This window comes from Elaeis guineensis, chromosome 2, assembly GCF_000442705.2.
Source record: "Elaeis guineensis isolate ETL-2024a chromosome 2, EG11, whole genome shotgun sequence".
NCBI classification, from domain to species: domain Eukaryota; kingdom Viridiplantae; phylum Streptophyta; class Magnoliopsida; order Arecales; family Arecaceae; genus Elaeis; species Elaeis guineensis.
In genome coordinates, this window is record NC_025994.2 from 111806773 (window position 1) to 111833048 (window position 26276).

General features: G+C 36.5%; 1 protein-coding gene across 4 annotated transcripts; it reads left to right on the forward strand.

The window, feature by feature from the left end:
* The first annotated feature begins 645 nt into the window (after positions 1–645).
* Positions 646–24879, forward strand: LOC105043558 (uncharacterized). 4 transcript variants are annotated; one of them, XM_019854653.3, is made up of 22 exons: positions 646–1404; positions 3469–3583; positions 3918–4018; positions 4567–4658; positions 4977–5112; positions 5247–5315; positions 5488–5589; positions 6282–6380; positions 10442–10552; positions 10665–10871; positions 11120–11227; positions 12579–12674; positions 13191–13247; positions 17428–17574; positions 17674–17733; positions 17819–17923; positions 20305–20466; positions 20793–20866; positions 21765–21888; positions 22390–22481; positions 24325–24459; positions 24543–24879. In XM_019854653.3, the coding sequence occupies exons 1-21, from the start codon at positions 691–693 to the stop codon at positions 24425–24427; spliced, it is 2874 nt and encodes a 957-aa protein (XP_019710212.3). In that variant the 5' UTR covers positions 646–690; the 3' UTR covers positions 24428–24459; positions 24543–24879. The 4 variants fall into 4 exon arrangements, 3 of the variants coding, with proteins under 3 accessions (XP_019710212.3, XP_073108818.1, XP_010919434.3); XM_010921132.4 differs by having other exon boundaries at positions 648–1404; positions 24339–24459; XR_003801153.2 differs by lacking the exons at positions 24325–24459; positions 24543–24879 and having other exon boundaries at positions 21770–21888; positions 22390–22419.
* Positions 24880–26276: the final 1397 nt, after the last annotated feature.

The following is a 26276-nucleotide window of genomic DNA, read 5'->3' on the forward strand; positions in this document are numbered from 1 at the left end:
GCTCCTATCTAAGTCTGGGTTATGGTACTTGGCAAAATAAACATAAAACAAACTGAAATAATTTGAATCCGACTAAATTGTCTTTATTATGCAACCAAACATGGGCTGCAGGACACAAAAAAAAAAAAAAAAAAAAAAAAAAGGCATGGATTTCAGTACACATTAATTTGCTAGACCTTGTCTCAGCCCACTCAAAACCCTCAACATGAGCCCACTCGATTCAGTCAGATGTAAAACTGATGGGGAGGTCAGGGAATACAGCGGGGATTCTCTGCGGTGCAGTAGAAAACTCCATCTCGAGGGAATATTATATAGTTCACGGATTTCAACTGACCCGGTAGGTTTAGAAAGACAAAGACCGCACTTTCAGTTGAGCTAATAAAGCGCCTGGACGATCCGTTGCCCGTTGCCTCCCGCCTTCTCCCCGAACCGTCCGGTCTGGAGTTCCGCAGCGACACGCGAAACAAACGCCGAATCCCCCACGTTTTTATTTTAGAAATCTCAAACGGTCAAACTGCCTTTAAAGCGTCCAGTGAAAGCGTTCGAAGCAACCTAATAATATCGTTCCGCGAGTCACCAGAAGTCATCTCTAAATTGGAGCTTATGCAACGCGTCCACCTCCTACTTAAGGCGCTCTCTCTCTTCTCCAACCCAACACCCATTCTCCTCGTCTCTCTCTGTTCCCATATAATGTCCGCCATCTCCGCCCTTCTCATCCCTCCGAGCTCCTCCCTTCCCCTTCTGCCCCCACCGCAATCGTTCTTCTTTTCCCTCCCTGCCCCTCTCGTATGTCTTTATAAACCCCCCACCGCCTTCTTCTCTGCCCCCAAACCCCAGCTCCGCCTCCTTCCCCGTCGCGCCCTTAGCGGCCGCGACGAGACCGCCGAGGCCTCCGTCTCCACCGCCACCATCGCCGTCGACAACGCGGAGTCACCTGACGCCACCGCTTTCGTGATCCGTGCCCGCAACTGGATCGGACTCCTCCAGGTGATCACCCGGGTCTTCAAGATCCTCGGCCTCCGGATCGAGCGCGCCACTATCGAGGTCGAGGGGGAGTTCTTTGTGAAGCGGTTCTTGGTGGTGGATTCCCACGGGGCCAAGATCGAGGACCCGGAGAGCCTGGATCGCATCGAGCGTGCACTGAGGGACGCGATCGATGGGGCCGCCGATAGGACGCCCGCGGGCCCGGGGACTGCAAGGTTGGGGTCGAGGAGCCTAGTAGTCCGGCGGGCGGGATTAGTGCCGGAGTCTGGGGAGGGAAAGGCTAAGGCCGAGAGGATGTTCTCGTTGATGGATGGGTTTCTCAAGAACGATCCTATCAGTCTTCAAAAGGACATTCTTGACCACGTTGAGTACACTGTGGCGAGATCAAGATTTAGCTTTGACGATTTTGAGGCCTATCAGGTAAGCTTTGGTCTTTCTTGTTTCCAGAAATCAGCTCTGTTGGCCTCTTTTTTCGGGTTGCTAAAGAACTTGATAAATTTTGATATCTTTATTTTTGTGGATGACAAAATGAATTACAAGCACTATGTAATGTCACAATTTTGGGTACGTTTCAAAGCCAAAGATTTTTTACCGTCTTGGTTGCTTTATACCCATAACAGACTGCATCGTTCTAGTCAAATTGAATGTTTTTGGGTCATCATGGGGTAAAGGGAGTTCTGGTGAGAGTGGCAATTTGTACCATTGTGTATGGTTACTTGCTAATCAAAGCTTATTTAAGCTTAGGCTGTAATCAAGACCATATTTGTATAGCAGTTTCTTTCTCTTATCAACATCAGCAAGGGACCCTTGGAGGGGAATTTCCATCCATAATTAACTGAAAAATGATATATGTCGATCCTGTAGGCCCTCACGCATCTAAGGGTAACGGTTTTGGATGATAGATTAGAAAATTATTCTTAGTAATTTTTTAAATAATATGTCAACCGTGAGATTCAGATTTAATGCTCCTAGATCACTACCAATGTAATCATGAACTAGTTCAAACATGCATGATGAGCAGCCTAGATAAAAGCAACATGTAAACAAAAGTTTTTGTGGATGGGCTTGGATTAAAAATTAGACCATTTGTCTGGCTATTGACATTTTTCTTAACTTAGGACACTTGATGTGTAGGAAACAAAACAAGGCTCCAGAACATTTGTCATTCTGTTGGTAGGCATTCTGGAAAAATTATATCATGATGAATGGTGTACATCATCAATCTCAATAATTCACAATGTGTTTAAGCATTGGGGTGTAACTACTCCATGAAATAGGAACATTAAGTCACCTTTTTTTTTTTTTTTTGTACATATGTTGTCCTTTTAGATAATCATTTTTTGTAATATAATATAAAATATTCCAGTTCTTTTGATAGACTGCTGTCCCGATAGAGAAAACCATGTCATGCTACCATGGCAGACTCACAGTGAAAACTACATAGGATGTTAATACAAACTTTGACTTGAGAAAGAGACAAACTCAGAGAGAAATTGAGTGAAGAAGAAGGAGGCATGGATTTTGTTTTAAACTGCCAATCTCGTGTGTGTGCATGCGTGCTTGTGTGGTTAGTAACCCAGCTTTCGTCTCTCCTTCTCCTGTCCAGAATGACCAGGATGGATTTATCACTATGTGTACTATTGTAGCATGCTAGTCCTTTCTTTTCCATTGACTTGGTCTTGTATGTTGAATTAAATCAGGATATCCTTGCACTAATTTCTCTATCAAGTGGAATTTTCCTTAAGTTCTCATGGGGCTTGTTTTCTAATACTTCATGATACTTTTAGACAACTGCGCACTGAAGGTCTTCAAGGTACCATATTTGCTGAAAAGTAATAATAACCTATGCATTGTAATTGATCTTCTTCAGAATTTTGAAAGGCCCAATTTTCTTCTGCTAGTCTTATTATCTGCAACAGTCTTTTCATGCTGTGTTGTTGCGAGATTAAATTGGCATTCTCTGACTTGTTTGGGGGCTCATTTTCTACAGAAAAAGGAGGCTACTAATTCAATATGGGAAAAAGTCCTACATACATACATATGTATTTAATGCCATGAATTACATGTTTGTGTAATGAGAGAATTATGATCCATTGTAAGCGTATAATCATGAGTAGGAGATAAGATCTGACCCCCCCCTCGTTGTATATCTATGTTTTTATCGAAATAAAACTGCATGTTCTGTGGCCCCACTTTTCCGTAATGACAAAATGTAAAATGTTTTAGCATCTTTATGACTCTGGTAATAACAGAACTAAATTCTACATTATGAAATGGTTCAATCTTCAATGCAATTTCTTTTTGTTCTACAATTAAATTCTGCACTATTAAAGGGTTTTAAATGATCCCCCCCCCCCCCCCCGAGAGGCTCTTCTGTATTTCATTTCTTGCAGTAATTGAATTCAGATATTATAAGTTGTATTAGTAGTATGTGCTGTCTTTCACCTTATTTTAATGTGGAAAACCATTTCATAATGAATGTAGGCTGTGTCACATAGCGTGAGAGACCGCTTGATTGAGAGATGGCATGATACTCATGCTTACTTTAAGAGGAAAGACCCGAAGAGACTTTACTTTTTCTCTCTGGAGTTCCTTATGGGTATTAAAATAACTTTTCGAGTTTCTTGTGTTTTGCATACATAATGCTGGTTTCTCATATTCTATATCTGATTCTTCACTTATTTTATCATGATATCAATTTTTTCCATCAAAAAAAGGCAAATTGCAATCAACTGTTGATGAGCTTTCTACATATCTCATTTTCTTTAGTAGTTCTTATAAATGGTTATCTGTATTTATTTAATGAACTTTGAAATCTCTGCCTTCTGTCTTGGATTTTTTAGTTATTTTTCCATATTGTATCATGCATGGTTCTGGTGAAAGGGGACTGTATTACTTCTGCTACTGGGTTATTCTTCTTTGCACCATTTCAGGCCGTTCTTTGTCAAACAGTGTTATTAACTTAGGTGTAAGAGATCAGTATGCAGATGCTTTGAATCAACTTGGCTTTGAGTTTGAAGTGTTGGCTGAGCAGGTGAGTGAGGCTTTTGTTGGAAAACTGCTTTTTGACATTTCACAAGATGGTCTGTAGAATATTAACTTTTGGAATGAATTTTAATGTTTGAACTGCTTGAATTATTAGTCAAATTGGTGTTCATCTTAATTTTTTCATTATTATAATCCATATTTTTCAAGAACAAATCAATAAATCATCAATTATCTCATTGTGTTTGTATATATTTTAGAATTTGTTATAGGATTATAATTTTTTCACATTCTAAGACGTGCTACTGCTTAGAAGGCACATGTAAGCAAACTTTACTCTCTATCTTTCTGATTTTCACAAAAAAAAATTGTATTATTTTTATCTGTTGCTATATCGAGTCTAGCAGAGAGGTATAAAAGGGTCATGCATATGTTGTATGACATGTCATCTTGCAGCTTGATACCTACTCTCCATGAAAAAAACCACTTTAAACTAATCTCTCAAAAGTTTGGGACTTGGACACAAGAGACTAAGTATCAAAAGAAGAATATCCTATCTCCTCATCTATAATATATGCTTTGATATTTTATTCCAAGGAAGGGGATGCAGCACAAGGTAATGGTGGTCTAGCTCGCCTTTCTGCATGCCAGATGGACTCTTTGGCAACAATGGACTTTCCTGCTTGGGGGTAAGGCCTCTTCCTACTATAATTATCTAGGTATTGTTGTGTTACCAGTGCTGCATTATATGCTTTAATTTAATCAATATGGCGCTATAATCTAGATGCCTTTCCACATGGTGGTATCTGTAAAATTGTTTGTTGCTTCAGAAGTCCTGGTTTTAAGTTTATGAATGGGAACTTGTGCTTACCAGGAAATATGTCCTGAATCTTTTGTTTTGATGGATCGCTGTTCCAACTAACATACTTAGTGGGATGATAATTGATTATGGTAACTGTAGACTGATGTATCTGCAAATAATAGATTGCAATGCCTTTGTTTTGCAGTTACGGACTACGCTACCAATACGGGTTATTCCGCCAGGTTATATTGGATGGATTTCAGCATGAACAACCTGACTATTGGCTGAATTTTGGAAACCCTTGGGAAATAGAGCGCATTCATGTTTCATATGCAGTGAAGGTTTGCCATTAATTTATGTTAGATTGTCTTTGTCTGTATCAAATTTGTTCTACAAGGTTAAGAATTCCAAGTTTTATCTTCAACTCGTTTATATATATATATTATTTCTTACTTTGGTTTGATGGACGTACTAGTTCTATGGGACTGTTGAAGAGCAGGATTTGAATGGTGGCAAGCGTAAAGTTTGGGTTCCTGGAGAGATGGTAACAACATTTTTGAGTTTACATTTTTCCTTATTTTAGCTCTTTGACTGTATGAATCTGCATGTCTATTATGCATATCTTCAAATAGCAGGAATTTCTTTTGATGATGTCTCAGCATCTCCAGACTGCCTGATATTTATTCAGCTACCACAATCCATTATATTCTTGATAGGTTGAGGCTGTTGCTTATGACAACCCAATACCTGGCTATGGGACAAGGAATACTATTAATCTCCGCCTATGGGCAGCTAAACCTAGTGACCTGTATGATATGGTAAGCATGGCTACTGATTTCTTATTGTCAAATATGATAGGGTTGCAAGAGCTGTTATCCTGTATACTATTTTCTGCTTATATTAAAATTAGTCTGTAAGATTTACAGATGTTACCATGTCTCTTTGAAGCTTTTTGCTCATGATTAACATTTTTTTTCTTTTCTTTGTATCTAAATCTGGTATACAATGGCAAATGATGGATACTCAAGCACATGTCCTGGGATCTGTAAAATTTAATAAGATGACCTTGTCATATTATTTAGAGATTGACTTAAAAATATAGATACATACATGTAAAAACCACACATATGAGTGTTTCTACTTTCTACACTAAATGCTGCTTCTTTAGCAAATACTAATGACCGCTATGAGCATAGTATACTTTCTTCCTCTTTTTTTTTGTGAGGTCAGGTATGAATGATATCTGTTTGTTTTCCAACTATAACTATGCTGTGCAAGTGGTCCGTGGATTCAACAGTATTTGTCTTGGTGCTGATACTTCTTGCTTGTGCATTTCTTGCTATTACTTGAGTGTATTCCTAGATGGCAAGTTTTCTTTCTTTCTCTTTTTCTTTGTCATTCCTGTTTCATGATATTTAGAAACCTCATGCAGTCGCTTAAAAAAAGTAAAATCAGGTTCAAGTCTGGTTTTTACAGCATCCTGACTGTTGTTTCTTTCTATAATTGGCAGGAATCTTATGGTACAGGAGACTATATTAATGCTGTTATCAACAGGCAGAAAGCTGAGACAATTAGTAGTGTGCTATATCCTGATGACCGCTCATATCAGGTGTTTCTGTGTTCTGCCTGTGGAATGTCAGATGATTTTTTTGTCATAATTACATCTAGAAATATGTCTCAAAATATTCTAGTTTAAGGAACCTTTTGTCATTCCTTTACAACTGGTATTCAAATTTACAATTCTTTACTTTCGTGGAAGATGCTTATCATGCTTTAATAGTTGTTTAATTGATTGGTAGAATCTTCACCAAGAAATTTTGTATCGGTCCGAACTGACCGGTACACCCCGTATCGAGCCGAACAGGTAGGGAACCGAGATAGTTCGTTCGGAGAAAGCAGTATACCGGAGGAGGAAGAGGAAAAAAAAGGAAGAGAAAGAGAGAGGATGAGAGGGAGAGAAAGCAGACGCCGCCAAAGGTCGATGATGGCCCACTCGGCTGTCAGAGGTCCGCGGAAGCCTCCGCGGTTTGATTGTCACCCGATAGGGCTTTTAAATGAGTGAGAAAGAGAGAGAGAGAGAGAGGAGTGACTTACCGGAGGGAGGCGCAGCTGGTGGAGGGGCCGCTGGAGTTTGTCGGATGGCCGCCGTGGCCATCGGGCTGTGGAAACCACATGGGCGGAGCCGCGGCCGCGAAACAGGGGCGACAACTCCTATTCCTTCATCGTGTTTTTTTAAAAACGGCGATGAATAGTGAAGCCGGCAATCGGTTTGCCAGCTTCACTTTTTAATTTTTTTTTAAAAAAGTCAAAAATAGTGAAGCCGGCAATTCACACTTTTTCAATTTTTTTTAAAAAAATATTCGTGAAACAGGGGCATCTTTTTTCACTCCTGCGGCATTGCACGCATGGAGTGTGCCATCCAACGGCCACGACAGCCAGTCGGAGGCTGTCCGACGGCCTCTCCAATGGCTTCCCTTCCCTCTTTTCTTTCTTCCCCCCTCTCTCTCTTTCTCTCTTTTCCTCCTCCAAGTTCGCTTCCTTTGCTTGTGTCGGTTCGCGTCGGTCCGATCTAGTATGGATCCGTACCGATTCGTATTGTCGGCCAGCCGGCATGGGTTTCGGTATCGAGTCTGTGAACCTTGGCCTTCACCCAAAATTATTTATCCTAAGACACCTAGGTGGTGAGGGTACCCTGGTGCTAAGGTGGGTTGACTTGCTGTCTAGGTGACCACATTTGACAACATTCAATAAAAGGGCAACTTTTAATCCCAAAATTTTCCTAGATTTAATTTGATCCACTTTTTCACTTGTTTAGTTTTTGGGAGCTCAGTAAGCAGAGAAAGTAACACTTTTTGTTAAATAAAATGAGAATATATTAGAGATAGGTTTTTTCTTTTTTCTTTTTTTCAATGAAATAATCCCATAATAATAATAGTTTGGCTGGTCTATGGTACTGGTAGAAGCATCAAGGTTTTAAGTACTCATGCTTCAGAACTCCCCTGATTATGGAGTTTCACGTTATAATATAAGGCATCAGCATATAGATATATGAAATGTGAAATAAATGGTATTGGGTTCTTAAACTTGTTGGGCGAAAACCTTCACCTTTAGTATTTAGATGAAGTCCTTTGAGCATCAGAATTTATCCTAGATTTAGGTGAGGATCTTGACGATCTCTTCTTCTTTTCGTGGCCATGTATCTCTATGGCTTTCCATAGAAGTGGTCACTGTTGGTTGCTTAGTAGGTACTAATAGTAATAATAGGTTATCTTAGATGAATTATCAAAAGCAGGTGATTATGATAGGATGGTTTGCATAGTTGTTGATATGCTTTGGCTCTTATTAACTTATGCAGAGGCCTTTATCTTAGAAGACACTTCACACCATAGATGAAGTTGTTGTAGATGCTGGAACAGCTATGGGAAAATAGGAAAACAATTTTTTTTTTTAAAGAGAGATTTGGCCAAGCCTAATCCCTTTCGCAGGATGGATAGAAATACGGTGTTTGAGTGTAACTGGAAAACAAAGATGCTATGAACAAAGTTGTGAAGGAGTTGCCTGAGGTATAAGATTTGTCTAACGCAAATGTGCAAGATATGGATGGGGTTATCAAAGTATACATTCATACAAGGAATTCTTTTTTGACCCAATGGCCGTAGATGGAAATATGGAATTTGTTAGATTAGTACTTGGTTGGTTGGGCTCTTATTTTGGTCTGCTTATGCAATCTATACTGCAATTATATATAGTTAAATGAAACATTCAGTATTTTATGTAAAACTTAGATATAAATCTGTAACATAAATAGAAATTGTTTATTTATTGGGTTGGTGGAGTTGGGTTTAGGTTAGGTTGGGGGTGGTCGAATGAGTGGGTTGGGCAGGCCAGGTTCAGGTTGGGCAACCCAAGTTGAAGTAATGTGAAGCAACCCAAGTTGCAGGCCAGGTTGCATATCTAATGAGCTGCACCACCCAAGTTGCATATCTAATGAGCAGGAGATATCTATAATTGAGTTTGCTGAGAGAAATAAGCTAAACTAAATTCATTTGAAGTAATGTGACGGCTTGCACTAGAATTTACCATTCGAATTTTTGCCAAATACTTAAACAAACATATTGGCAGAAAAAAGAGTAGTGGGTGTGGAGAATATTCTTTTATAGGCCGTTGTCCATTGCCCTATCTTATCAAGGAGCTATTTGCAAACAACCTTGTTGTGGTGGGTTATTAGCACTAGGATATGCAATAAGAAATGGCAGTTCCATTGCATTTGTTTTCTAGCTAAGCTCCTTGAAGGCAGGTATGCTACGGGTTTCCATAAAATGATGTGGTTGTGCAACAGCCTTGAGCAGAAAAATTTTGGTGACATCAGGGATGCAGGGTGAAATGCTGTAAAGTAGCATGAGGACTGTTAGATTGTCAAGGACCAAGCTCTTAAAAATTTATAGGGCAGCACAGGGATAGGTACACAAATTTCCTTCGAAATCACTCCTCCAAAACTGAGTGTAGAGAAGATAGAGGACACATTTAAAGAATCTACATATGGTCTAGACTCACAATATTGCCACCGGTCTCAGAATTCATGATGCTTTAATAGATAAGTGGCATTGCTGTTTGGATGGCATAGCATGAATTGCAGTATTCTAAGTGCTATATGTTGGTGCCATGCTAGTCAAGCACTGGCATTATGTATTGCATGCATACAATACCAGCACTTGTTACACATGTGCGATAGCATGAAAGCCTTTTAACTGGCAGATAGATGCAATTTAATATACACATGTACAGGATTTTTATTAGTCAAACCATTTTAAATTTTTAGGGCTCGTATGTGTTGCTTTGTGAAGGCAAAAGGATTAAATGCAACAAATAAAATACATTCTAAATGCAGGGCAGTATATTATCCAAGGTAATATAGGGTTGATATTACACCACCATAGTCATCCATTAGCTCCAAAATAAGGCATTTAAATGGTTTGGATGCGAAGTAATAACTATTAAAACACATGGCACAATGAAGAACTTTAAAAGATAGAGGTGTCATGCTTGAGCATTAATGCATTATATCCTAAAATACTAAGTTATCATAGTATAACAGAAAAAATGATATAAAAGTGAATACAATTTTTGGAGTCCTCAACCTCACATGGAATGTTTGGCAGGCTCCTAAACATCCATTGACTATAAAATTCAAATTTTGGGTGTTAAAAATATGTGGCTGAACTGTTGAAATCATTCAATGTGATCTTGATGAGATTCATGTTGAAATCATCTTGTGCATATATTTACATTCCAACTTTAGATATGTACATCAAAGTCTCCAAAAATTGCCTTACCCTTCTGGTTACTGCTCAACATCATCTAACAATTTGATTTTTCATACTATCTAGTTCAGATCCTCTTGTTCCTTCATATGCATTTGTCGTTCTCTGCTTCTCCTTTCTCAAGAGGAAAGGTGCATTGTGAAGATGTTTATTGTTGAACTTTCTAAACAAATTTCAAACAAAATACTTAAAGATGTATGGCATGTGCATGACACTTTTCATGCTTTTCAACTGCAATAATATCTTGAGTTGATATTTTTTTTCTACCTGGTAGATATATGATGCATATACATTTATCAATAATGATATAAATGAAACACCTCTTCTATCTTCTGATCCAATAATATAGGGCAAGGAGCTACGGTTAAAGCAACAATATTTCTTCGTCTCTGCCTCAGTTCAGGACATCATTCGGAGATTTAAAGATTCTCTTAATGACTTCAATCAGTTCCCTGAGAAGGTTTGTTCAATATATTCTATTGGCGTGTTAGGAATTAATATTCATGTGTTGCAGGTTTCATGCTTGTCTTGTAAATCCTTTGTCGTGTTCACTGGGCTGCTGAAACTGCCAGGTGGCCCTGCAGCTAAATGATACTCACCCATCTCTTGCAATCCCCGAGGTTATGAGGGTCCTTGTTGATGAAGAGTTTCTCAGTTGGAAGCAAGCATGGGATATTGTATGCAAAATTTTCTCCTGCACAACTCACACTGTAGTTCCCGAAGGACTAGAGAAAATCCCAGTTGATCTACTTGGCAGTGTTCTTCCACGTCATTTGCAAGTGCGTTTCAAATTATTTGGTATATATGCAGTGGTCTTGCCTTGGCCATTAATGGGTTTATTCTAGGCTACAAATATGTTAACACACTTTATTGTTTATACCATATTTTTATGCTCAGAGAATGACTTTGGTCTGTTTAGAATGTTTTTAATTTATTTTTCAATTTATGTTTGCCATGTGTAATTGTTTTCTTGACTTCTATGCCAAAATTTATATAATGCATTATTACTTTGGTTATATTTTCTCAGATAATATTTGACATAAACTTCTCATTCATGGAGGAGTTGAAAAAGCATTTTGGGCTTGATTTTAATCGCCTCTCCCAAATGTCAATTGTTGAGGAGGGTGCTGTGAAGGTATATCAACATTTTTTAAGAAAATCTTTTGGCACATTTATGTATCTTCTAATTTTACGTTCTAAAATGATAGTTATGGTTCACAGTAAGCAATTTTGCTAGATGATGACCAATTTTTGTATTATCGTATTCTAAGATAACATTTCTACCAAGTTTTTATATCTGCGCTTTTTACAATGCATATATGCCTTTCTTGATGATGCTTTTACATGGATACAAAAAATGAATACAACACAAGTAAGCTGATTCAGCAAGTATTGAAAAAAGAGATACATATGGCTATATACAACAATAAATACATGCATGATACAATGGACATATATATGCATACACTGACATGTACATATATACTAATAAAGCTTAGTAGGTGACTACGATGACATAGTGCATGGTCCATGAAATAACATCAATGTCACAAGCTTTAAAATTAACCGCCCGTCATATCCACCAATAAAGGGTTAAAATTTATGCATCCATGCACATGCATATACATACAGTGTACATATATGCAAGGTGTTACATCCCGGGGACAAAGGGCATCCCAGCCATCCCATCCTGTTTCTGTAAGAAAACAGGACTATGATGGTGTCGGGACTCCAAAACCCATCCACATAGAGAGAGAAGAAGAAAGAGGAAAGAAAGAAATGAAGGAAAGTTGAAGAAAAGGAAAAAGTGAAAGAAAAGAAGATGAAGAAGAAAAATGAAAGAAAGAAAGGAAAGAAGAAGAAAAGGAAAGGAAGGAAAGAAAGAAGAAAGGAAAGAGAAAGAAGAAGAAAAAGGACAACAAAAAAGAAAGGAAGGAATATGAAAAGAAAGAAAAAGGAAAGATTGAAGGAAATATAGAAGAAAAAGAGAAGAATGAAAGAAAGAAAAGAAGAAAAAAACAAAAGGAAAAAAGAATGGGAAAAAATGGAGGATGTGGATGCATGATTGGGACCACTATCGGGATGACATGGGATACCGGGGCATCCTGTTTTATGAAGAAATCAGGGCATCTCCACTCCACAGGATTTAAAACCTTGCATGCATGCAAGTATGCATGCATACATGCATATAAAGCCCTTCCCCTCTATTTGTGGAGTTATCAAAGGAGTATCCGCAGTATATCCGGGATCTTAAAATAAGTATCCTAGCCATATCCAACAATTATCTGTACTTGATACACATCAATATGGGCATGGCATGCATTTTGAAGTATCCAGGTATCCTAGGCTTTCACGTATTGAGTAAATATGCATATATGTATATGCTTGTATACATACAGGCACTCTGCCCGCATTTATCTTTCAAATTTGGGCAAGATTTCTTTTGAATTATGCTAAAAATTTGATTTAATGTATTGTTCTTGCAGAGCATTCGAATGGCTAACCTATCAATTGTTTGTTGCCACACCGTTAATGGAGTCTCCCGTGTTCATTTAGATATACTGAAGACAAAAGTATTTAAGGTAAGTTCTATAATCTATATCAAATTGAAAATGTAATTTTACTGCCTTAATTTTTTTTTAAAAAAATGGAAGCTGTAAAATGAATAGTTTTTACATCAATTGCCCTGGCCTTATTATTCTCCAGTGCTATTACCATGGTATGTTTGCTTCTGAACAGTCTGCCGAGTAGAAAGAGAACCATTTGATGGTTCAAAAAAAAAAAAAAAAAAAGAGAAGCCAATGGTGGTTCTTTGATTGATAGTTTAAGCCTCAGACCAGACCTTAGCTTAATTTTCATGATTCTGCAATCACAATATCATATTGCATCAATTGACATTTTTAACCCTAAATTCTGATGGATAAACTCAAACTTTTATCCTACACCAATCTCCTACGAATTTAATATTTAAATCTTAATGTGCACTATGGTTAAAGTTCATGCTGATTTACCCTTTTTTTAACAGAAAAGATTTTTGCTTTTATCTGTAATTTTCTCAGCATTTATTTTGTGATTTCCTTATAAGAGGATTTCTGCAGGACTTTTATGAGCTTTGGCCACAAAAGTTCCACTACAAGACAAATGGCGTTACCCAGGTACAAATTGTCATATGTATTGATATCTACAAGACAAGGCTTAATTTTACTTCTCATGGTCAACCATTTGTAACCCTGTATATGAAGGCTCCACTACATTTACCATAATTGCACATGCTCCCTATATATCATTCACTCAAACCTGGATTCACAAAAGTCACTTTTGATGACTTTTCACTTTGCTACAATTTTATCATATTACTCATGACTCATAATTAATTTTTAATATAAAAATATTTTAAAAATTATGTTATGTCTAGCATTTAAAAAATGCAAGATAAGTAGTTTAGATTGTTCTCATTAATTATCAATCATATGTTCATAATAATTCAATCACATTCCTAATTTTTTTAGTATTTTTTCTTAAAAAATGGCTTGAAAATCAGAAAATTATATGTTAATTAACAAAATGCAAGTTGGAAATTTAGAACTCATCTTGTTAATGTATATTCCATGTTTATTACAGTTAATTAAGCTCTTTTTTAATTTTTAAATAGTTTTCTATTTTGAAAGCATAAAATCATGAAAAATCTGTTGATTATTAAAATACATGTCAGCCAAATTTGAAAATTACATTTATACTTTATGACATCTCCTAATGATTTTTTTTTCATTTTCAGGGGACTCGGGCTTTTTTTTTTCTAAATTATTTTCTTCATTAAATAATTAAATGATTATAAATATATTTAGAAAATATATTCCAGCCATAAAAATTATAGCATGTGCATATTACTGATGCAAGCATTTTTCAAAATTTACAAACTAAAATCCCATATCTTCTATTTTTATTAATATTTTAATAGAGATATATTATAAAAATAAATTATTGGTTTGAGAAAAATAAAAGCCATCATAGGGTACAACATATCCAAACTTCAAGTAAAATAGAAAATGACTCGGATGCCCCTATTTTTCCCATTTTTGCCAACTTTCGGCAAGTTAAAAGAGATTTGAGGTCCCTACCTGAATGGAGTTGTCCTCACTTGCTAATTCTCTAGTGTCCCCTCCCCTTCTTTCCCTCGTTCTCTCTCTCTCTCTTTTTCTCTCCCCCCCCCCCCCTTCAGTGATCAAGAAGACTCCTCCCCTCTTCTTCCCCAGTGAGAGCAAAAGGCCCAAGTGCCACCCCCAATGCTTGTTCACTTTAAAACAAATGCTGGGTTGTCCTAATCGAGACACCTTCAAATCAGTAATTTTGGGTTTGTTACCTGTACAACTTGTTTCAATCGGGATGGCCTATTCGAGCATTGTACTGAACCAAGGTCTATATTGGCCAGTATTGGTTTGACTTGGCTGAGAAGCCCCATTCTTGTTATGTTTCGGTGACTTGGCCTTGTCTCAGTGTCAAAATCTTGTTGAGACTCTAGCTAACTAACCTAAGCAATGATCTCCACATCATGGAAATTAGATTTCTTCATTTTTTCTAGAAAGCTGAACTTAGTCCTCGTTAAATCTTGAATAAGTGGCTTATGGTGGTTGGTTAAGTGGCCTTTGTAAGCCTCTTATTTGCTATTATTTTTTAATCTGAAGTCTTGAGTATTTTTCTTATCATTCTAAAACTAAGTTTAGTCTATGTGCTTATATTCTCTCTTAATCAAAGACTTAATTAAAATCCCTTCTCCCTTTGACTTATTCTTGCGAAGCTGGTTAAAAATCAGGTTAGATTTGTTTGCATAATTATCCAACCAAAACTTCCAAAAATTGGACGCCCCCTTATGTTGAGCTCTTGATTGACCGAAGAAGAAGAGGAGGAAGAGGACAGACTTTGTGGGTTGTGGGGTATTGGTGCCTAACAAGTGTGGTTCATCGTATATGCTGCCGTACTGATACCATACCAAGCTGGTACCTGACTAGCATAGGTCTTGGCATCAGTACTATAGACCTTGGAAGAAACCTCATTAGATCAAGAAATTCCAAACATGTCTTATAAGTTATAGCTATTTAGAGAATCCTGGTATAAATGGTAAAAAGAACTTCTAATTAGGGTTTCATGATTGTGTTCTCTAGACGCTAGAGAATAATCTCACCTTGAAGAAGTATCCTCTATGGTCCTTATAGAATTGTGCAAACTCTTGTTTCCAAGAAATTTTGTTTGTGTAAAATAGATTTTTTTTTTTTTTTGTTGAAACACAAAGAATTCACATGATGTGGATTTAGTGTTTTCTGTAAATAACAAGAAAGACTCTCTAGGGGTTGAAGTTTCTTTTATCTATCCTACTGCACAAAAGCCAACTCATCAAGATAATTGTGACCAATTTGTTTCATTAACATATTGGTTAAAATAGAGGGTTTTTCCATCAACAAGAAACTTGTTGCCTCAATGAGTGATACATCAAACTTTTACGCATACATTATACAGACATGCATATCCTTTAACTGATACTATAGTATGACCCAAAGAAATATCATGCTTTGTAAAGATCACGAAATGCAACCAAGAGGTATCAGGCTTTAGAAGGGTCATCATGTGACCAACGGCATCATGAACAACTTTTGGATATCCAAGAGGTTTTACTAATCATTAAAGACTCAGTGACCTGAAGAAATTACCGAGCAAAAGCAAGTGCCTTCCATGACTCAGATCTACACATATACTGATGATCCACCTTTCTTTAAATAATATTTTGGGGGCACTACCAAAAAGTTATGACTTATGACCTTTGTAGGTCTTGCTTCTTTCATATGCTTCACATGTGATGATCTATGTACCGAGCATTAGGTTCTTTCAATTAAGGAGCTATCACCTTTTGAAGAGCTGGCACAGCTCCATCTTGTATGGTGCATGGTATCGTGTTGTTGTCAAATATTTTTTTATATGGAAGTCCTGCAAATAAAAACTAGGATAGGGACTCTTAATTGATGTCCTTTCATCTCAGCAATCCGACTTGTAGTTACTTCATGGATAGCAGAAGTAATAAAGATTTTAAGTCATCCATTCTCCAACTTGTGTTGCCAAGTTCATGCAATGAGGAGAATCCAGTATGTGCTGTTATTGTTTAGTTCAAAAACATGAATTTCATAATTATGATAGTCCTTGTTATCGGAAACATGCAAGTTTGTGAAATACGCACAAACATGCAAGCTTGTGAAATATGCACAAAGATAAACTAAAACATATCTGCTTGTTCTAAATATATCTCATGTCACTGCAACAAGATAATTGTGTCCTATAAAGGTCAGAATAAAATGCTTGACAAATTTAAACAAATAAAACATTCTGAATGTCAATGACATGCCTGATAAATCGTATTAAACACTTAAAGTCATTCATTAACATAAAATGATGCTATAGGAAATCTACCAAAAAAGGTTACATATAGTGAGACAATTGATGAGAAGATAACAAGGAGTTAGGTCAGCAAATATATGTTCTTAGATATCTATTCCATTATCTTTAGCTTGTTTTATAAGACACTATCGTTATTTTTAAATAAGAAATCAACATTAATTCATGCGTGCGGTAAAAAAATTCATAAACATGTTGTATAATAATTTTGTAGATACATGATTGTTTCAAAGAATTTAGAGAATCTAAAATTTTATCTAATACTTGAAGTCTTGAACTATCCAACTTGATCATAAATCCATAGCTTTCTTAAGGTGGTTTTTTTCCCGTCTATTAAGAATAAGATTATATGGATTTGAAAAATAGATTCATTTACATTTCATTGTGATAGCTGCTGCATCTTTTGGTTAATGCTCTCCAAGATGTGCACGACATGACTAGAATATATGAACCAAGAGAGATTTCAGCTGTTTTTACTATTCTATAACTCTGTAGATGCACATGTTGAAAGTTTGAACAATGAATGCACATATTTTTTTGTTCTTGATTTAGTACTAGTTCAGTCTCTGCTTCTTTCACAAGAACTTTAATCATATAACTGATTATGTCTTTTCACCCTAACTTAGCCAGCATCTTCTTCAATAACTTTGATTGCGTTAATGTATTTGCTAGGAGTCCAAAGCAAAAAATTTAGTCTTGTTGCATGGTCCTGTAGCTGGATTTAAAATATGCTTGTGCTAACAACTTTGTTTTCCTAGGCTTTGTCTTCAATTAGTAAATTCTTAAGAACTATTTGCCTTTTACTGGTTTGTGTGTGGCAACTATAAAGTGAATTTTAAAACATTAACATTTTGTAATCATCTGACCTTTTATTAAAACGAGAACATATATTTTCAGCGTCGGTGGCTTGTAGTTAGCAATCCTGGTTTATGTGGTCTTATCTCAAAATGGCTTGGAACGGATGCTTGGATCCGTGATATGGACCTCTTAATGGGACTGCGAGATCATGCAGGGGATGCAGAACTCCAACAAGAATGGAAAATGGTCAATAAATCTTGTGCATTATGTAATTGCCACCTAGTCTCTATGACCAATATGGTATGAGATAAATTGAATTTATTGTGAAGGAGTTGCAATTTTCAGGTCCGAAGGATCAACAAAATTAGGCTTGCTGAGTTTATTGATGCAATGACTGGCATGATGGTTTGCATACAAATTCCCCTGGTACCTTATTTGGAGGAGGCATGATCTTTCATTTTACATGCTAGCAGATCATTTTTCTTTGCAGGTCAGCCCAGATGCAATGTTTGATGTACAGATCAAGCGAATACATGAGTACAAAAGACAATTGCTTAATATTCTTGGCATCATCTATCGATATGATTGTATAAAGGTCAATGATCCCCATTTTCCTTATTCTGAGAATTTGTTTCACAATTAATTTATGAACAGAACTGTCCAATCTTGTATGTACTCTGCATGCTTCACAATGTACTCTTATATAATCTTTCTGTGTTTGAATTGGATAACGTCCTTGATGTGTCACTTGTCGTGTGGTTTCTGAATAGCCGTCTGTTTTTCTTCTGAGTTGAGGTTTGGCAACTGCAGTAATCTTTACAATGTTAGTCACTGTTTGCAACAAAAATAACTCCAGCTCATCTGATCTGGTGCGTTTTGTTGGTCATCTCCTATTCTTGTTCAGTCTTTCTTCATGCTATATAATGCAAGAAGTGATCCTTAAGTGTTTCGATGAAGAGGTGTTGATCAGATTTTTGGCTGTCCAAACATTTTGTAATTTGTACAGTCTAAGATTAGAACATTGTTGAATGTCTTGAACCATATTTCATCTACATTGCAGCATTCAGCCAATGTGCATTTAGCAGATCAGCACACCTGAGTCAGCCATATTAGCAAGTGCTAGCCAATCTATGGTAATTGTATTTGATGGTTTATTGTGGTCCAGGAGAGATTGTTGCAACAAATGTAACCAAAATAAGATTGCTGAAGTAAATGCACTTATGTGCTAGCATTCTTATTTTTGTTTCATTTGCTTCAACAATCTTAAAATGATTTAGAGTGTGGAATCTAATGCATCAAACATGACCAAAATAACATTTAGACTTTGCATTGGATTCCACTCTAAATCTGATGCATGAGTGGGGAAGTAGAATTATAGAAAGATTAAAATTGTGGAAGCACCAAGCAATTATCTAAATAGAATAATATGCAATATACTAAATGATGAAATTTACAATTCCATTGTTCCAAGTTAAGGAAATGAATCACTGCTGATTAAGAATTCTACATTATTGAACTTTGATTGGTTTTTAAAATACTTCTTTTAGCAATAAAAATTCTCAATTTAGGATTTGGGGAAGCATGAGGAAGCAGGTGTTGAAGCAGGAAGAAGATTCTGAGTGGGCTTGGCAAGTTTTGTAGAGGACTCCAGCTACTAACCTTCAAAGAGCTGAATTGGCAACAAACCAAACAAGGGTTTATAAAATAATAAATAGTAAATAAGTAAATAGGTAGAGTAGAAGAGAAGAAAGCAGAAATGGTAAAACATAAACTTACAACTTTCCGACATGAGCAATATAGTAAAACAAATATACCATTTGGAAGTTGCAACTGCATGCATTTTATCAAATGGCCACTTAAACAAAATAATATTCAAAATCACAAAGTCAATATATTTATTAGTTCAACTAAAAATGCAATATAATATTTTTCAAACAGTTGTAGTTTGATAATGAAGTATACACACACTGCCACAGAGACATATATTTCACTTAAATGCAATGACTCTAGCCTAAAATTGTAGCAACCATACAAGTTTTATAAATTAAAACGCTAAAATTTTTTCAATAACATTTTTTGGTTTCTTTTGTTTTTCTTTTCTTTTCTTTTCTTTTTTGATTTTTTTACCAAAACTCTAAAATTGGGAGGAAACTTCCAAAGCCATGGAAACTGTAGAAAGTGAAATTCCGCAGAGCTGACCAAATCCAATATCGAAGCTGAGTTTTCAAACATGTGTTGCGGGATATAGATATGATTTATCATAGATCTTAAAGGCAAGGATTCAAAAACTGGTGTAGGTCACTGTGCCGCTGATATGGCATGTATCATGATCTGTATTTCACTGACACATGCCAACATTGTTGCAGCACAGAACCAGGGAAAAAAAAAGAGGTGTGAAAACACCTTTAAGCTTAGTACAAAGCAACACCATGCAATTCTGGTTGGTACAGGTTCAGCAACTAGTAGTTTGGGTAGGTTTGCCCAATTGGTGTAGCATGTACCAAGTTGGTATTAACAGTTCCTTAAACCTTTCTAAGTGCTTAGAATATAATAAGTGTTATTTTCTTTCTTAGCCCATTAAGAATTTACGACTTTTATGATATTAGAAACCTTAGGAATTATTGATTGAATGGCATATGGCCATCATTAAATTCATTGCATGATTCAGACATTATTAAAATTTGGCGGCAATCTAACATATGGCGATGACATATCAGTTTTTCCAAGGTATACACAACTCTCAAATTTGCCAAATCTGTTGTCCTGATTATGCTTATGAAATTTGCTAAGTTTCTTACCATCTCCTTTTTTTATATGTTGCATCAAGTCCTAACTCATTCATCTGCAGTTGCCTCTGAGAGTCCATACTGCATTATAATCCTTCTTATATTGGCCTCCCATTGCTTTTCCTTTTGTCTGTATTCTACATTTATTTTCTGTGCTTTGATGTGCTTTTTTTTGATTGTACCATCGCAGAACATGAAAGAAAGTGATAGAAGGAAAGTGGTACCCCGTGTCTGTATAATTGGAGGAAAGGCTGCCCCTGGTTATGACATGGCAAAGAAGATAATTAAATTGTGCCATGCTGTCGGAGAAACAATCAATAATGATTCTGACATTGATGATCTTTTGAAATTGGTATGACCTTGAGAATCGCTGTCATTATGTATTAATGAGACCTAGCATTCCTAGCATTCAATGAATCTTTTTGCATGAAGCTGGTTGTCTTTGTTGTAAGAGATTCTGTATCTTGCATCAACAAAGTTTCACTAGAAATGTATCAACTCAAATTCATTTTATTTCATGCTTTTAATTAAAGGAAAAAAAGAACGAAGCGGACATTATACTTGGTACTTAATTACTTATCATGTATGAGTAGTACTGGTCTAGAAAGCTTTCATCATTTCTTTTTTCATATCTTAAATTTTTTCTGATTGGAGAAGATATATTTTCCAAATGTGCAGGTGTTTATTCCTGATTTCAACGTTTCTGTTGCTGAACTAGTAATTCCAGGAAGTGACCTTTCACAGCACATCAGGTTGGAAATTTCTATTGCCTTTTTTTCCCTTTTTTTTTTCTTTTTTTTTTTTTTTCTTTTTGTTTCCATGTTCTGGGGTGCTCTATTAGTCATCCAAGCTTCACAATTAAGTGGTACAGAGCAGTCAACTTTTGGACTCAAAATGAAATTTTATATTTTTGGGTTGAGGTCTATTTAGTGAATTCTAATTATTAGCAAATTTCTCAAATCTTAAAGATGATAACTTTTATTATAAAAAACACTGCCAAGACCTAAGGGTCCAGTAAAAAGGGCCTTATCTCTTAGTCTCCAAACCTTTTTCATCTGAAATGAGACTAACATGCAGTGCTTTGTCATGCATGCATACCTTATTGGCTTATTCTTTACAAATCTTCATGTCCAGATATTCTTCATCCAAAATATTTATGAATAATTACTGTCTATTTTAATCAAGATTTCTTAATAAATTCACATATTGTACTATATTTAGCAGGCATGCATATTCGTGCTTTTGATTGAATGATCATATGCAAGCATTTAAAAGATTGTTTTAATGCATGAAACAACTCTTCATTGAAACTAGGAAGAAGTTTAAAATATCAAATTAGGAAAACTGAGAATAATTGTGCACCTGTACCATGAAATGCATGCCAGTTCAAGTGTAGCCATGCACTTTGCATGCCGGCATGCCATGTGTCAACATGGCATGGCATGTGCCAAGTGCCAGCCACTAGCCAGCACACTCCCTGTGCCAGCAGCACTAATATCCTTATTTTGCAGCAAGTACTTGCCGAGCAAATTAATCCAGATTAGCATTCTAAACACAGCAGAATCAGAGTTCTGTAAATTTAGCACTATATTAGTTTGATGAAGTGTTCTTTTCCCATTTTAATAGATTGTGATTCTCATTTGCTTGCAGTACAGCAGGTCATGAAGCCTCTGGAACTGGCAGCATGAAATTTTTAATGAATGGATGTTTACTTTTGGCTACAGCTGATGGGGCCACTATTGAAATCATTGAAGAAATAGGAGAGGATAATATGGTAAGTACATGGACCCGGATAGCATGATATCGGTCTTGTCATGTAATATGGCAGTTTTAAAATCTTTGCTGCAGCACTCCAACTTTTATTGAAATGTTAAGATCATCAATAGAACTTTAGGACCACATTTTTGGGTTTTGTAGCCGAGCTTTGCAATTTATTAGCATCTAAGGACTAGCATGCCTTTTTTTTTTTAATGTTAACATATATTTGCAAGGTTTGCAGTCTCGATACCGGATTCCATACAGGTACTATCCTATTATAGTGTTGGTATGCTTGGTATGGGGGCTAGCTCAGCATACCGAGTGTCAATATACCCCTTATGCCATATAATGGTTCGATATTGATACGGTATGGTATGGTACGATTGGTCATCAGTACCGACTAGTATGGCAAACCTTATTTACTAGCATTCCATGAGCAATTATGATTTTTGAATTGCCACTTCAAGAGCTCAGCAGCCATGACAATTTTCCCATTGTATGTAACTTTCTTCATTAGTTTCTATTCGGTGCCAAAGTACATGAAGTCCCCAAATTGCGTGAGAAGGCTGAAAATCACAGAGTGGCACTTCAATTTGCTCGTGTTCTCAGGTGTGTCTGTAAGATGTATTATTTTTCTTTTATTCTGATGGTATGGCTTGTTCATTACATTTCAATAATATTGAGAGTTCTGTTTCCATTAAAATCTTGAAAATTCCATGTTGGAATTTAGTTTTCTTTACATACCTCACAGAAACATTTAGCAACTAGATATTTCTGCATCCCTGGGGCTGTGGATGGGTAAGCTTGAATCAAGAATTTTTCTTGATCCAAATTTGAACATTATTTAGGGTCTGAAATTTGGATCCAGCCAATCAGTTTAAAGCTTGGGAAGCTTTAGGTACTCACTATTAGTTTTAAAACCCAATTGGATGTTTAGAGATCAGTTCATGCCTGACTAGCTTAACATCCAACCCATAACTGCATATGGTTGAGGGTAGACTAATATTATTGGACGGGAGCAGATTTTCCAATAACACTTTACACCAGTGATGCAATTGCTATTTCTCCATCTTTCACGCCATGACCTTAACCTACAGTCCTTATCCCAAAACTTGCACAGCCTAAAATGGAGACAAAATTCATTTTTGCGATAAAGTAAAATGCATAAAAATCTATATAATTGTCTGACCCTTATGTAAATCACCTAGATCATGGTGTCTTTAACAATTTGCTGCAAGTAAAACTGAAACTTATACCCTAGTGCCAAAAACAATCATAAGCCAAGGAATAACGGAGAAGAAGACCTTAACTCAAACCCAGAAACTGAAAAGTAAAAGTAGTAAGCATGTATGATTTAGCAAATAATCCACTCCCTTATGATTATTAATGTTCCAAGGAATAAGAGCATGTGAAAACCAAACCTAATCTGCAATATCAATATGAGAGGGTCTTTAACAATTTGTTGCAAGTAAAACCAAAACTTATACCCTAGTGCCAGAAACAATAACAGGCCAAGGAATAGCTGAGAAGAAGACCTTAACTCTAACCCAGAAACTGAAAAGTAAAAGTAGTAAACATGTAAGATTTAGCAAATAATCCAGTCCCTTATGATTATTACTGTTTCAAGGAAAAAGAGCATGTGAAAGCCAAGCCTAATCTGCAATGTCAATATGAGATCTCATGAAAAACAAACATTATCTTCAATATGAATAGATCACTCTCTTGCATACTATAACCATCAAAATTCAGTTGGGTTAGCACATGATCGAATATATAGGGGTAGTGAAAAATAATGGAGAAAGATGATAAGTGGAGGAAGGAGGTGCTAAGAGGTTTTGCTGAGCAACACCTGCCCTCTTTAGAGCTCAAGTGCAACATGGTCTAGTGTTTCTCCAAATCTCCAAGATGAGATAAGCAGACGATGAGTGAGCGAGCTTGCATAAGAATCTTGGTTGTTGATCATGGAATTTAGAGAGAAAAGTTTTGGAGATTGTAGGTGATATATATCCAGTCTCCATTGCACTACGGATGCTATGAGTGCTAAATAATTTGAAGAGTCAAACCTTGATTGTGGTACTCAAACTTGAATCTAGCATCTAACTCACACTCTTCTTTAATAAATGAACCCCCCCACCCCTCCCCCCAAAACACCTATATTCACTATCTAATAATGACCATTAAAGCAGAAGAAGCACATAAATTAAAATGGGGAGCACATCTATCTGATCCACTTTAAATAAGCACTACTGAAGCAATCATGGCCTAATATCAAATATGCCTTCCTCTTGAATAAACCATGTGCAGTGCATGTTCCTATCCTCTTCTCAATAAAGGTCAGTGTATATTACCAGTAGCTGTTATATACTTATGCTGAAGATGCTGCCTCATGTTCCTTGTGATTATTTGCTGATTTCTGTTGCTGAACATACAAACATGTTTCACCATATTCTAGTCAAATATGTTTAGGATGGTACGTGATGGCTACTTTGGCTATGAGGATTACTTCAAATCTCTCTGTGACTCTATTGAAGGGGGTGGTGACTTCTATCTCCTAGGAAATGATTTTGCAAGCTACCTAGAAGCCCAGGTCCTTTTCTTAGCCTTAAGCAGTATCTTGCAAAACGATATATTTCATTAGATGGCATATATAGCCCTACGGACATACTGCAGGCAGCAGCTGACAAGGCATTTGTTGATCAAGAGAGGTGGACAAAGATGAGCATTCTCAGCACTGCTGGCTCTGGAAGGTTCAGCAGTGATAAAACAGTTGGAGAATATGCACATCAGACATGGGGAATTGAACCTTGCAGGTGTCCATTTTAATTTCATCATTCTCAGGGATATACACAATCGGAGGATGTTAATATTCTTCATCAAGGTGCAGAGCTAAGGATGCACTGCTATCTCCTTAATGTGGTGATTTCTTATTATACTTGTATGCTCTTGGTGGCATTAATTTCTCTTTCCAAGTAAGTTTCTTGCAAAATCTATTCGTTGTTTGTTGATCTATAGTGCCTATTCATATGATCCTGTAATTCTAACAAGGTAGTATCTTCACCAAGATGCTTGAAGATGCTTAAAGCAGTTTTCTTGCACAAATAAAACCTTCAAGAAGTGGGCTTGTATTCATTGCTGATATGGAAGATCATGAATGAAATGGGGCTTGCCCCAGTGGTCATATTCCTTAGCAATCAGAGGTTTTCGTTTGAGACTTGGATTGTTCATTCCCAAGTATTAGGACCTAGGTAATCACAGGCAGGTCTCTCTCTAACTAAAGAAAAAAAAAAACTGAATTATGAATATGTAAGCCTGAAGTTTCACTAATGATGCCAATTGTACCATATTTGATTGTTTTAATATTGGCAATTTTGTTTTATCTTGTTCTGGTTTATGCGACACAAAGTTTCTGCCATCACCAAGCAATATGATGTTTCTGCGATCACCAGGTTTGAAACCCCCACACCTTATTGTTTTAATATTGGCGATTTATTTTATCTTGTTCTGCTTTATGTAATACAATGTTTCTGCCATCAAGGGCAAGCCCTTGGGAGAGGGGTGTCAACTGGTTGAGCAACTGGTTGAGCTAACAACTGTTGGCAGGATTAGGTATCTTACTTCTTATGTTTTATTTGTTAATAATAAAGTTGGATAATTTCATTATATATTATCCAACTTATGGAAGATTTTGATGCAACCATGTAAAGAGGCTCTTTTTCAATCAATGAATAATTGAAATGCTGTTCCTGGAGCCCAAGCGTTGCAAGAATATATAGTTGTGACCCAGCAGCGCAAAGAGAAACCTCTATAATCCTGAAGGGGGTGTTTGGATGCCGGGGCAGGATATCTTGTGATATGTTCTAAAGAAGTTTAAGCAACTTCTTAGTAGTAATCTAAGGGGCTGCTGGGCTTTGTTATCCCTAAATTTCAGTGATCACTGTTTCTATCGAATGGGTAATCCAAGGACAGTGGGGTAACCGCATTGTGAAGGATCTCTTGAGCTTCTCTCATCTGATAGTATTTTACTCGTTATTTTGAAGCAACTGGGGAAATTATCACCAAATAACCTGCTACAGCATCCAAACACCGCAGCAAGTGTTGTTTAAATGCAAGCATTCATTAGCTCACATATGACTTATATGAGTATGGGTAACACAATCGGTTAATTGTCTTTGCTACCATAAAGGAAAAAGGTGGTTTGGTATCGACAATGAGATCAGTTGGTTTGCTGCACCCTCTTCCAGCAGGGAACAAGTTATTCTATCAACGTGGACGGCAAGATATCAATTTGAGGGATTTCGGACTCTACGGGCTTGTTTAGGGTGCGTTTGCGTTTGATTATATTTTTTAATTTTTAATTTTTAAAAAATATTTTTTATTTTTTTTATTTTTATTATTAAATAAAAA

Coding starts and splice junctions, on each gene's coding strand:
- LOC105043558 (XM_010921132.4), top strand. CDS start 691: ATGTCCGCCATCTCCGCCCTTCTCATCCCTCCGAGCTCCTCCCTTCCC. Junction 6,381..10,441: donor CTGATGACCGCTCATATCAG/GTGTTTCTGTGT, acceptor CCAATAATATAG/GGCAAGGAGCTACGGTTAAA. Junction 21,889..22,389: donor AAATAGGAGAGGATAATATG/GTAAGTACATGG, acceptor TTTCTTCATTAG/TTTCTATTCGGTGCCAAAGT.